The sequence below is a fragment of the Cryptomeria japonica genome, chromosome 4 (genome assembly GCF_030272615.1).
Source record: "Cryptomeria japonica chromosome 4, Sugi_1.0, whole genome shotgun sequence".
Taxonomy (NCBI): Eukaryota; Viridiplantae; Streptophyta; class Pinopsida; order Cupressales; family Cupressaceae; genus Cryptomeria; species Cryptomeria japonica.
Window position 1 is genome coordinate 503,196,178 of NC_081408.1, and position 12,618 is coordinate 503,208,795.

A 12,618-nucleotide genomic window follows, 5' to 3' on the forward strand; every position below is an offset into this window, starting at 1 on the left:
ACATTCATACTTAAGTGCATTAACCTATTATAAATTTAATTCACAGTCCTCACATTTACATATTAATTCATTAATAAAAGAAGGTTATTATTATTCTTAAATTGGGGGCTTTTGATTGTAGCAACGAATAGATGAGACCATATACAAAGGACCTCATTCTAGACAAGCACACTCAACAGTAAAACCCTAGTAGGAGTTTGAATCTTAGTGACAAGAATAACAACACCACAATTATAGTCACTTGTCATTATTGTCTAAACAAAAGATGATTGGAATAAATATTTATGACATTTATATCAAGATTCACTTGCATAATTCAGTGAACAATAAGTTAACTAGAAATCATCTCTAATAAAAATAATGATGAACCTAACACAAATTAAATTAAAAATACCTTTGGGAAATAAAACATCTAAATTTGAACTCAACAAAACTTTCGCAAATATTATTTGAAGCTCATCATCTAATAGCTAGAGACGGTATTACGTGCAAGTATTACTCAAGACGTTTTTTCAAGTGGTGCATACAATTCTGTTTATTTTTAACAAAATTTAGAAGTGTTTTCAGGTGATCCGTACGTTGACGTTATTCTCAGCGAACGAGGAAAAGAAGTAGCATTATTTTTGTGCGTGGATGATTGGAATTATGAAGTAGTTTACTGGCTGCTAAACTCTTGGACAAATTATGAGACCATGAACGTCGGGGATGTGAGAAGAGGAAACATACTATCAGTGATGTGGCCAATTTTGAAGAAATGAACAAAATGATGGGTCATTTAGCGAGAAGACTTGGGGAAGAGGGAGGAAAAGCACGTGAAAATTCAGGAAAGACGAAGTATTCTGGGAAAGATTCAGTCAAAGAAGTGCTATCAGGGATGATTAAAATTGTAACAGAAGAAGAGGACGTCATGCAATTCATGGGTAGTGCTAAGTGGAAGTTTACATACTTTGAAGGTGACGAATATTTTCTTCCGGTTTCTGCAAAGATGGGAGATGTTGCTGAGCCATTCTGGTGTTTTGTGTGCGACAGTTTTGCGGGCTATGTTGTAGAAACTTGTTCTCTTACAAGCCTTCTAGACATACGTGAGATGCAGGCAAAAAGCACCAGTCAGAATGCCTTGATGATTGCCACCTCCATTCTGTTACATCTCTCCGATTTCCTAACAGATATCATACACGAACCACTTGCGCATGATTGCAAGGGCAGTTGCGCCAAAAAAATTCTACGCCATGCTGCGGAGAAGGCGGCTGACAACCCACAAAAGTTTAACGAGATGCTGAAAAATAAAGCAATGTGGAGGTGCTATGATGAGACGCGTAATTACAGCGATGAAACGCGTAATTACGGTGTCCTAGACAAGCTTTTAGTTATTGTAGCAAAGCAGAAATATTATGATATTGAAGAAGAAGAGAAATTAGCTGTTGTAGACGTCCTATTGCAATGCGGTGCGCAGCCTGGAAGATGCCATGCAGTTGGTAAGTACAAAAACAAAACGGTCTTACACTCAGTTGCGAAATTTCGAAACGAAGATGTGGGAACAGAGGATGCAGAAGCTTTGCTATGCATGTGTAAGGACCAAAGTGTATATGACTTTGTCAATGCTAAAGATGAGAGAGGAAGGACTGCTCTTCACAGCGCTTCAGAGAAAGGAAACGCACGTATCTGTAGACTGCTTGTTGATCGCGGTGCTTCAGTGAATGCTCAAGACAAGAAAGGTAAGACAGCCCTGCACTGTGCATTTGAGGGAGGGATTGATAATGTTAAAGATGTGGGCACAGAGATTGCACAAGTTTTGCTATGCTGGGGCGATGAGGAAACTATAAATGAGTTTGCAAATGCCGCAGATGAGAGTGGGAGAACTGCACTTCACATCGCTTCAGAGAAAGGAAACGTACGTAGCTGTGAACTGCTTGTTGATCAGGGTGCTTCAGTGATTGCTCAAGAGAAAAAGGGTATGACAGCTCTGCACTATGCATTTGAAGGAAGGATCGATAAAGTTATAGGTGTGGGCATAGAGATTGCACAAACTTTGCTACGAAGGTGTGATAAGCAAAGTGTATACGAGTTTGTCAATGCAACTGATAAGAGTGGGAGGACTGCTCTTCACAGTGCTTCAGAAAAAGGCAACGCACGTATCTGTGAACTGCTTACTGGTCATGGTGCCTCAGTGACTGCTCAAGACAATAAGAATATGACAGCCCTGCATTATGCATTTGAAGGAAAGATTGAAAAAGTTAAAGGTGTAGGAATAGAGATTGCGCAAGCTTTGCTACGCAGATGTGATGAGCACAGTATGTATGAGTTCGTCAATGCGTCAAGTCATAGAGGAAGGACAGCTCTTCACGGCGCTTCAGAGAAAGGAAACAAACGTATCTGTGAAGAGCTTCTTGATCGTGGTGCTTCAGTAACTGCTAAAGACAAAGAGGATACGACAGCCCTGCACTATGCACTTGAAGGAGGGATTATAGAGATTGCACAAGTTTTGCTACGGAGGTGTGATGACACAAGTATGTATGAGTTTGTCAATGTTGCAGATAAGAAAGGGAGGACTGCTCTTCACTGCGCTTCAGAGAAAGCAAATGCACAAATATGTGGACTTCTTGCTGATCGTGGCGCTTCAGTGATTACTCAGGACGAAAAGGGTATGACAGCCCTGCACTATGCAGTAAAAGCAGGAAGTATAGAGATTGCACAAGTTTTGTTAAACAGGTGTGATGAGGCAAGTATATATGGATTTGTCAATGCCGCAGACATTCGAGGGAGGACTGCTCTTCATTGGGCTTCACACATAGGAAACACACGTATCTTGAAACTGCTGCTTGATAGCGGAACTTTAGTGATTCGTCAAGACAAAAATAGTATGACAGGCCTGCACTGTGCATTTAAAAAAGGGATTGGTAAAGTTAAAAATGTGGTAGAGGAGATTGCGCAAGCTTTGCTAAGCAGTTGTAATGAGCAAAGTAAATATGAATTTGTCAATGCCGCAGATAATAGACAGAGGACTGCTCTTCACCTCGCTTCGTTGAAAGGAAGCACACATATTTGTCAACTGCTTGTTGATTGCGGTGTTTCATTGACTGCCAAAGACAAAAATGGTAAGACAGCCCTGCACTATGCATTCGAAGGACGGATTGATAAAGTGATAGATGTCGGTATTGAGATTGCACAAACTTTGCTAAGTAGGTGTGAGGAGCAAAGTGTATATGAGTTTGTAAATGCCGTGGACGAGAGCGGAAAGACTGCTCTTCATAGTGCTTCAGAGAATGGAAAGGCAGTTATCTGTGAACTGCTTGTTGATCGTGGTGCTTCGGTAACTGCTCAAGACAAAGATGGTATGACCACCCTGCACTATGCATTTGAAGGAGGGATTGATAAAGATATAGATGTGGCTACAGAAATTGCACAAGCTTTGCTAGGCAAGTGTCCCGCTGAAAGTATTTATGAATTTGTTAATGCTACAGATGTGAGATGGAGGACTGCTCTCCACAGAGCTTCAGAGAAAGGAAACGCATGTATCTGTGAACTGCTGCTTGGTAGTGGTGCTTTAGCGACTGCTCAAGACGAAAAGGGTATGACAGCCCTGCACTATGCATTTGAAGGAGGTTTTGATAAAGATATAGATGTTGGGATAGATATTGCACGAGCTTTGCTACGCAGTTGTAATGAGCAAAATCTATATGAATTTGTCAATGCGGTAGATAAGAGAGGGAGGACTGCTCTTCACAGTGCTTCAGAGAAAGGAAACGCACGCATTTGTGGACTTCTTGTTGATCACGGTGCTTCAGTGACGGCTCAAGACGAAAGGAATATGACACCCCTGCACTACGCACTTGATGGAAGGTTTGATGAAGTCATAGACGCACTGCTGAAAAGTTCACGTGCCACTAAATCACTTAATTTGAAAGACAATAGAGGCTACACACCTTTAGGTGTAGCTCTTACCAATATGGATCATAAGTCAACAATGAAGTTGTTATTACAATCAAAAGAGCCAGAAGCTGATTTAGGTAAAGCTCTTACCAACATGAATTATGAGACAACGGCGAAGTTGTTATTGAAGCCAGAAGAGCCAGAAGCTTATTTGGATATAGCTCTTCCCCAAATGGATTAGGTATCAACAGCGAAGTTGCTATCAAAGTTAAAAAAGCCAGAAGCTTATTTTAATAAAGTGGATCAGGAACAACTCCTACGCAACTCTCTAATTCTTGGTTCCGTAAATATCGTCCATAAGCTGTTTACAAAGGGAATAAAGCAGCCAGCTACCGATGAAGATGGGAAAACAACTTTGCATTTGGCCGCTATGTGCGATGATCAAAATAAAGCAATTAAAATTATTTATGTCATAATAGGCGAAAAATTTTCTCTGGATGTTAAAACCATGATCGCCAAGCGCGACAAAGCAGATAGGACTGTACTCCATGATGCGGCTTTGAATGGACATAAGGAGCTCTGCCTAGGTCTTCTTAACATTAATTCTGATCTAATATATGCCAAAGATAGAGACGGCCGAAACCCATTATATGATGCAGTTGAAGGAAAATGCAAGGGCAAAGTTCTATGTAAGCAATTATTATCAGCATATTTGAAAAAAGATAGGCCAAATGATGATCTGATGGACCGCAGCGGTCTAAATCCATTGCATGTTGCTGCTTCACAAGGAAATGTCCAGATTCTTGAAGAGCTCCTTTCCAGGCATAAAATCAGACAAAAATACTTGAGCAGAGGAGATTTCCTCGCACAGACAGCACTCCATAAGGCAGTAAGCAATGGATACATAGATACAGTAGAAATTCTATTAAAGCACGGTGCACACCCTCTCAGAGAACGTGATCGTGATGGTAGAACGGCTCTTCATTACGCAGTCCGAGTAAAAACTGAAGACAAAATGGAATTGGTCCGTAAGATTCTCCAGACTGCAGAAAACATCCTCGCGAGTGGAAGCGCCTTCTCAATTACCACAGATTGGTCTGTTACATTTTCTCTGCAAGCAAAGAAGCGAAGAATTTGGTTGGATGGCAAGTACAATTGATCACCTGGATTTTTATTTGTTGGGAATCGCAGGATAATATGAATGTTGTCACAAAGGTATGCTAGTCTGCGATTTTACTTATGTTTTATGCGAAATTAATTTTGAAAATCGTATCGACATTAGAGATGATAAAAGGTATCTTTATCCCATGTTTTGCAGAAGTGGAAAGAGATTGGTGATCTTAAAACAAACGCACCTTCACTGCTAGTGATCGTAAATCATTTAATGAATACGAAGGCGGCTAGCTATGAAAACAGTGAGAATGGTAGCGTAGAGAAACTGGCCAATTCCATGGAACAGAAACTTGATGCATTAGAGAAATCGTTGTGTGAGCTGAAGAAAAAAATGAAAGAATTAGAAGAAGTCGTGTCTGATGAGTTGAAGAAAGAAATGAAAGAATTAGAGAAACACGTGTCCGATGAGATGAAAGAAGATATAAAAGTAGGCAAAGAGCGGATGGCCGAAATGAAAAGTCGGAAGAAAGAAGAAAAATGGAATGAAAAGAACAGACCGTTGCGTGAAAACTGGGAGAGAATGAAATCAACACTAGAGAAGTACGATGTGTCAATGGAAGGTATTCAGGCTTTTCAAAGTGTGTTAATGTTAATAGTGCTTAGATAAATTATTTTATTTTTTTAAAATTTTTTTTAATAGTATTTATTTTTAAAACTATTAATATAGATAGTTTTTGTATAACATTATAGTTTATTTAATATTAATTATAGATATAAGATATATAATTTTATTTATATTGTATATTTGTCTTTTAGATTTGATCAATCAAATGTATATAATTAAGTATTAAATACTAATATATATATTTTAAATTCAATTTTAAAAGAAATGGAACAAAATAATTGAGAGTAAATAAATCAAATGTACACATAATCAATAAATATATTTAACAACATTAATTATAGTTTTTGAAATGATGAAGATATGATCATGAAATTAATTTGAAAATAAAAAAAATAATTGTGTAATTTTTAATGTATAGAATTTACCAATCTTATTGTCAAGAATTTGCCTCTAAATAAAAGGTAGTATTTAAAAATACTTTTGAGAGTTTATTGAGTGATGATGTTCACTGTCAATCCTTGGATTTGAAATTAAAGATTGACACAAAAAAATACAAGCAACTATGAAGTATACACAATTTTTTCACTAGAAACTAGTCTTAGATAAAATGATAATGCTCTCTAAAAGGTAATGAAGTAGTTGAATAATAGCTAATTGATCATAGAATCCTAAAAGTAGATTGGATTTTATTTTTTACATCATAGCAAACAAATCAACATATTTTATGTTAAGTCAATAAGTACTAGCTAATCAAGTTACACTAGATCTATTTTAAAAGTAAACATTGAAAATATCCAAATAATCTTTTAAGTTGTGGATTTGACCTAAGATTAATTCTATAATCATATTTGACTCAAGATAAATATTCATACAATGTAGATCATGATTAGTTGTTGTGGATGTGCATAATTAGTATAAGATAAGGTTTACATCATAAATTAAAATTTATTAAAACAAATGTACCATCTATACCTTGGTCATTATACAAGGGACAAGTGAGTCAAAGGAGTTTACACTTTAACATTTGTTTAACAATTATTATTGTAATGATTTTCTAGAATCTAAGAAATTAACAACAAGCATAAATGAATGAAGTCAATCTAGTGAATTAAGATTGCTCTAGATTGCTCAATAATTATGAGAATGAACCCTTGCATAAGTAGGCAAGGATAAGGAGGTGAGATGGTTGAACAAAACCATTGATTAACCCTCCAATCATGGAACACTTGTAGCTCACTTGGGAAGTGTATGAGAAAGTGGCAAGTGTGCATGCACAAGGTGTCTCCACAAGGGAGGATACGTTCCTACACCACATGAGGTGAGACAACTAGCTCAACTAGCCTAAACTTAAGCTAAGTGTGAAAAGGTCAAACCTAGTCTTAACTAGTTTGATAATAACCTTGTTTACACTAACCAACCCCCACCCTTAAGTGCAACTTAGAGAGAAAAGTAAACTTAAGCTAAGTGTGAAAAGGTCAAACCTAGCCTTAACTAGTTTGATAATAACCTTGTTTAAACAAATAAACTATTCTAGAGATAACAAGAGATTCTTGATCAACTGATCAAGGGTTAAACTAATTGATAGAGAATGAGTTACAACTGCCTCATTATATAGAGGTCTTAGATACATCTAGATATTGAAAAACTTCTATTATTAGTGTATACACCTAAAAATGGTCCAAAGATAATTAATTAAATAAGCAATAATTTAATTAATTGTCCTTCCCAATTTAATTGAATTTCCCCATTCATCTACTTATTAGTATATATCTAAGGATTTATTTAATAAGTTCATTTCAATAGTCCCCTTTGATAAATTAATCCTCCCTCATTTAATTCATTTCTTCTAATCCCCTAATTAATTAAAATAAATCAATTTATGAATTGTTGAAATTTAATTATCCTTTTCCTATTATTTGAATAGGAAACCAAAGCAACCAGTTTTCAATTTATCCACTCGCTCAGCAACAACTCAACAAAACAACAATCACCAAAAATCAACTTTCAACAATTTCTTTCAAAAGAAATTTATAAACATTAGTGAACCACTTGGGTCAACATTAAAGACACTTCTCGCAAACAAGTTGATTACTTTGCCAGAAGGAAGAAACTTTGAACCCCAAGTGAAACCCTCTTTGTGGAATGATAATCATTATTGCGATTTTCATCGAAATAAGGGACACCACACAGATAATTGTCAGTGATGGAAACATGTCATCCAATATTTGATTGATAATAGAGTGATAATTTTGGATGGACATACGACAAATGAATCTCATACAAATTTCAAAACTCCGCTTCCGAACTATGAGAAGGGTGAATCATCAACAACACATAATGGTAAGGGGGAAGCAAAGGTGAACTATGCTCATTCATATGCCAATGTCGTAAATGTGATTGTGGTTAAAGAAAAACAACATCAAGAACCTACTCATGCTATCACAAGAAGCAAAGCCAAAGTTGTTTTGTTGGGTCCTACAAATAACACGTCATCCTCTGCAAAATAATATAGTCTAGTGGATAAACTACAAAAAACTCCTATGCAAATATCCATCTTATAACTTTTAAAGCTTTCACTTGCACACAAAGAAATTCTTGAAAAAGCACTAGTAGATACCACAATGCCCAAAGATCTTGATATAGATCAATTCCTAACCATGGTGGCACATCTCATAACCTCTCACTGCCTATCATTCACTGAAGAAGATGACATGTCCTTACAACATCCCCATAATGCTCCCTTGCATATTGAAGTCCTCATTCACAAGATGCACGTTAAACATGTCCTAATAGATGGGGGAGTTGCCTTAAACATTTGCTATGATGAGTCTTTTCTGTGGTCTACATATTCTGAAGAGGTAGTGGATCCCTGAAAAAAGATAACAATCAAAGCATATGATGAAGAAGAGTGTTCCTTTAAAGGAATTGTGATATTACCCATCAGAGTGGGACCTTTGCAGAAAGACACAACATGCCAAGTTCTAGACTTCAATTTATCATACAACATACTCTTGGGACGACCCTGGATACATGACATACAAGCTATTCCATCAACATATCATCAGTTCCTAAAATTTCCCTACAATGGGCAGGAAATCATGATCTCAACAAACTAAAATCCATTTCAATATTGGAGTAATCTAAAACCGGCTCAAGAGGCCATTGTTCCTCATAATAGGATGGCATCATCTTCAAACATACAATCCAAAGAACAATCATTTGCCTCAATTTAGTCACGTATGGAAAAACAAATGCATCTAAGAGATTGAGGGAACAAAGAATATTCACTATCACAATTACCACTTTCTCCTAAATCCTATGAAAAACCATCAAACTCTAAACAACAACCAACTGTGAAACATCTTCCAATATTTGATGGAGCATTTGTTAGTGCTAGGACCTTATCAGAGGAAACAAAAGACAACGATGTGCTACAATGGATATAAAAGGATGAAGAAGTCCAACAAAAGATCAACAATGTTAGAGTACCCACTAAAAAATATGGAAAAGGATTCAACATTCTTCAGAAAATGGTATACACTGGAACAGGTCCTGTAGGAAAAAGAAAAGAAGGTATCTCAGAACCTATCCAACCTCATATTCAAGAGGCTACAGATAAATCCAGCTTAGGGTATGGACAAGTTAATCTACTAGAGGATGCATCTTCTAGCCCACAACAAAATGAACATGAAAAAGGACAAGAACAACTTGCAATTAAAAGGGAAGAAACATATGTTAAACAACAAGCACAAATAAACAGGAAATGGCAAATGAAGAAAGTTTCTACTCAACAGGAAAAACAAACTATAGCACCTCTCAAGCAGCATTAATTCCCAACCAAATCAAATAAGAAGGTGGTACAAATCAAGGAGAGATGATAGCAAGGTTGACAGAACTCAATCTCAGTCCAGAAGAAGTTGAATATGAGAGAAGAAAAGATATAGCAAGAAAAATAGAAGACACAAATCAAATGCTATATGAACAAATTTGCAGATTGCAAGCAGCAAGTGACACAGATTCTAATGAATGGGAATGAGATTCCTATCATTTTGAAGACTCAATTGAAGAAACTTGCTTTGAATAATATGTAGGTATCAATGTGGTTCATGCGTATGCGGGGAAAACATTCGGTACAAGCTCACTTGAATTAGAATCACATTCAGTCAACTTGGACTTAATTGAGGACGATCAGGGGCTACCTACGAGATGTCATTCTGATGAGCGTATTGTTCTAGACATTGAAATGCATATCAAAAACTTTGGAATCTCTATCATGACCCTAAATACCTCAAAGCATCTCAACCTGAGGACCCCTTACCTCTAATCCATCCTGAACTTATTAACTGAGAAAATTAAAGACATACTGCCATCGATACCTTTCCTAATGACCATACCATATCCTTATATCTTAATTCAATTGAACCCGCAACAACTTTCACCAAGAATTTCAACAACGCATCTTCCAGTCAAGTGGGTGTGAAATCTCCCAGTCGCAAAAGTGAAAATAAAGAAAACAATATCAGCTCTAATGCTGAAAACCATTTACTGGCATTATTAGACTGAGAAAAAGTAAAAAGAAAGGATGCATCTAATGATGAAAACCTCCTTGAGGTACCGAAAGATGGGAGATTTAACACTTTACTTGAATACTATCAAGAAAGGTCATCCATTTTGATAGAACCAACAAAGGCAGTTAACATTGGGACAACAGAGCAACCAAGGATTCTACATCCAACGACTTCTCTATGAGAACTAGAAATGCAACAATATAGGAATTTCTTCAAATGATGACAAATCAATTTTGCGTGGTCATATGCTGACATGCAAGGATTGGATCCAGAGCTTATTATGCATCACTTAAATGTCAGTCCAGGAGCCAAACTAGTTAAAAAAAAATTAAGGAAGATGCATCCTCATATCGCTCTTCTTGTCAAACCAGAACTAAAGAAATTACTAGATGTAGGATTCATTAGACCTCTTGCATATCCATAATTGGTATCAAACATCATTCCTATTTCCAAACCAGATAAACATATCAGACTATGCACAAACTTCAAAGATCTTAATAGTACATGTCCAAAGAATGACTTTCCTTTGCCTAACATTGATACCATTGTGGATTTAACTGCTGGGCATTCCATGTTTTCTCTAATGGGTGGTTTCTTTGGGTACAATTAGATTAAAATAGCACTTGAAGATCAAGAAAAGACAACTTTTACATGTCCATGGGGTACTTTTTGCTGGAACGTCATGCCCTTTTGACTAAAGATCACAGGTGCTACATATTAGAGAGTTACGATAGCTATATTCCATGACATGATGCATACATTCATGGAAGACTATGTGGATGACATATTGGTCAAATCATATATCAGAGGAACATATAGGAATACTGGAAAATATATTTGATTGGTTAGAATAGTACAAGCTTCAACTCAATCCCAAGAAATGTGTCTTTGGTGTTACTTCAAGTAAGTTATTGGGATACATTGTTTCAGCTAGGAGTATCAAAGTAGATCCAACCAAGGTCAAAGAAACTATGGAAATGGAATTTCCCAGGAATATCAGTCAACTCATATCACTCCAAGGAAGACTACAGCCAATCAAAAGATTTTTTGCTCGGCTAGCAGATAAATGTCAGCCATTTACTCATCTCTTGCATAAAAATGTTATTTTGAATTGGGACCATCAATGTGAAGAAGCATTCAACAAGATCAAGGCGTATCTCATGCAACCACCAGTCTTTATGTCGCCAATTCAAGGAAAGTTGTTGTTACTATATGTATCGACTATAAAAGTATCATTAGGAGTTTTGCTCACACAATAAGATAATGAAGGAAAATAACAAGCCATCTACTACATCAACAGAACATTAGTGGGATATGAGCTCAACTATTCATCAACTAGAAAAAGTATGCTTGGTGGTAGTGTTTGCTTCTCAAAACCTAAGACACTATCTACTATCTCATTCCATCAATTTGATTGCTAAAATTGATCCATTGAAGTATTTGCTTAGCAAGGCAATATTAATAGGAAGATTAGCAAAATGGATCATGATCCTAACGAGTTTCATATTGAGTATGTGGACAAAAAATCTATCAAAGGACAAGTCATTGTAGACCAAATAGCAGAGGCACCGCTTCATGATGATCATCCTTTATAGATTGAATTCCCAGATGCTGATATCCTAACGGTCACCACAAAGACATGGCAATTATATTTTTATGGTTCATATACACAACATGGATCAGGAGCAGGCATTTTACTCATCACGCCACAAGGTCACATAATTCCAAAAGCATACAAATTGAGCTTTCCATGCACCAATAACACAATAGAATATGAAGCTTTGGTCACAGGAATAAAGATGGCCATAGAATAAAACATTACACAACTTTAGGTCTTTGGAGACTCTCAACTCGTCATCAATCAAATCAATGATGATTATCAAACAAATGATGCAAAGCTAATGCCTTATAAGAAGATGGTTGATGATTTCAAGAAATACTTTGTTGAAATAAATTTTGAGAAAATTATGAGGAATGACAACAAATAAACAAATGCCATGGAAACACTTAATTCTCTCCTTCAGACACAGGAAAATCAAGAGCGTTACGAATTCCTAGTGGAAGAGGTGTTTTACCCTGCACATAATTGTCCTGATTCCCAAGCTATTTGTCACCTTGTTGGACATGATTCCTCCTACTATGGCCAAACTTATACATATTTAAAAGATAATATCCTCCCTCCTGACTTTTCAAAGAATCAAAAGAGAAATTTTGTCCGCCAATCCTCCCATTATACTCTTGTCACAGACTATTTTTAAACGCGGTCTAGACAGTACACTCTTAAGATGTCTCAAGAAAGAAGAATCTGATCTAAGGCCTTAAATGAAGTCCATAATGGAATTTTTGGCACTCATTTAAGTGGTCTTACCCTTTTGAAAAAACTCATATGCTTGGGCTATTATTGGCCAACCATGGAATGAGATTCTTTTCAAATAGCTAAAA

General features: G+C 36.4%; 2 protein-coding genes across 2 annotated transcripts; both read left to right on the forward strand.

Moving 5' to 3' along the window:
• Window positions 1-766: 766 nt before the first annotated feature.
• Window positions 767-4,111, forward strand: LOC131053454 (uncharacterized). The gene has a single exon (XM_057988063.2). It carries the CDS (start codon window positions 767-769, stop codon window positions 4,109-4,111), a length of 3,345 nt encoding a protein of 1,114 aa, XP_057844046.2.
• A 189-nt stretch (window positions 4,112-4,300) lies between these two features.
• On the forward strand, window positions 4,301-5,029 carry LOC131053453 (uncharacterized). Its single transcript, XM_057988062.1, has one exon. It carries the CDS (start codon window positions 4,301-4,303, stop codon window positions 5,027-5,029), a length of 729 nt encoding a protein of 242 aa, XP_057844045.1.
• The last annotated feature ends 7,589 nt before the right edge of the window (window positions 5,030-12,618 follow it).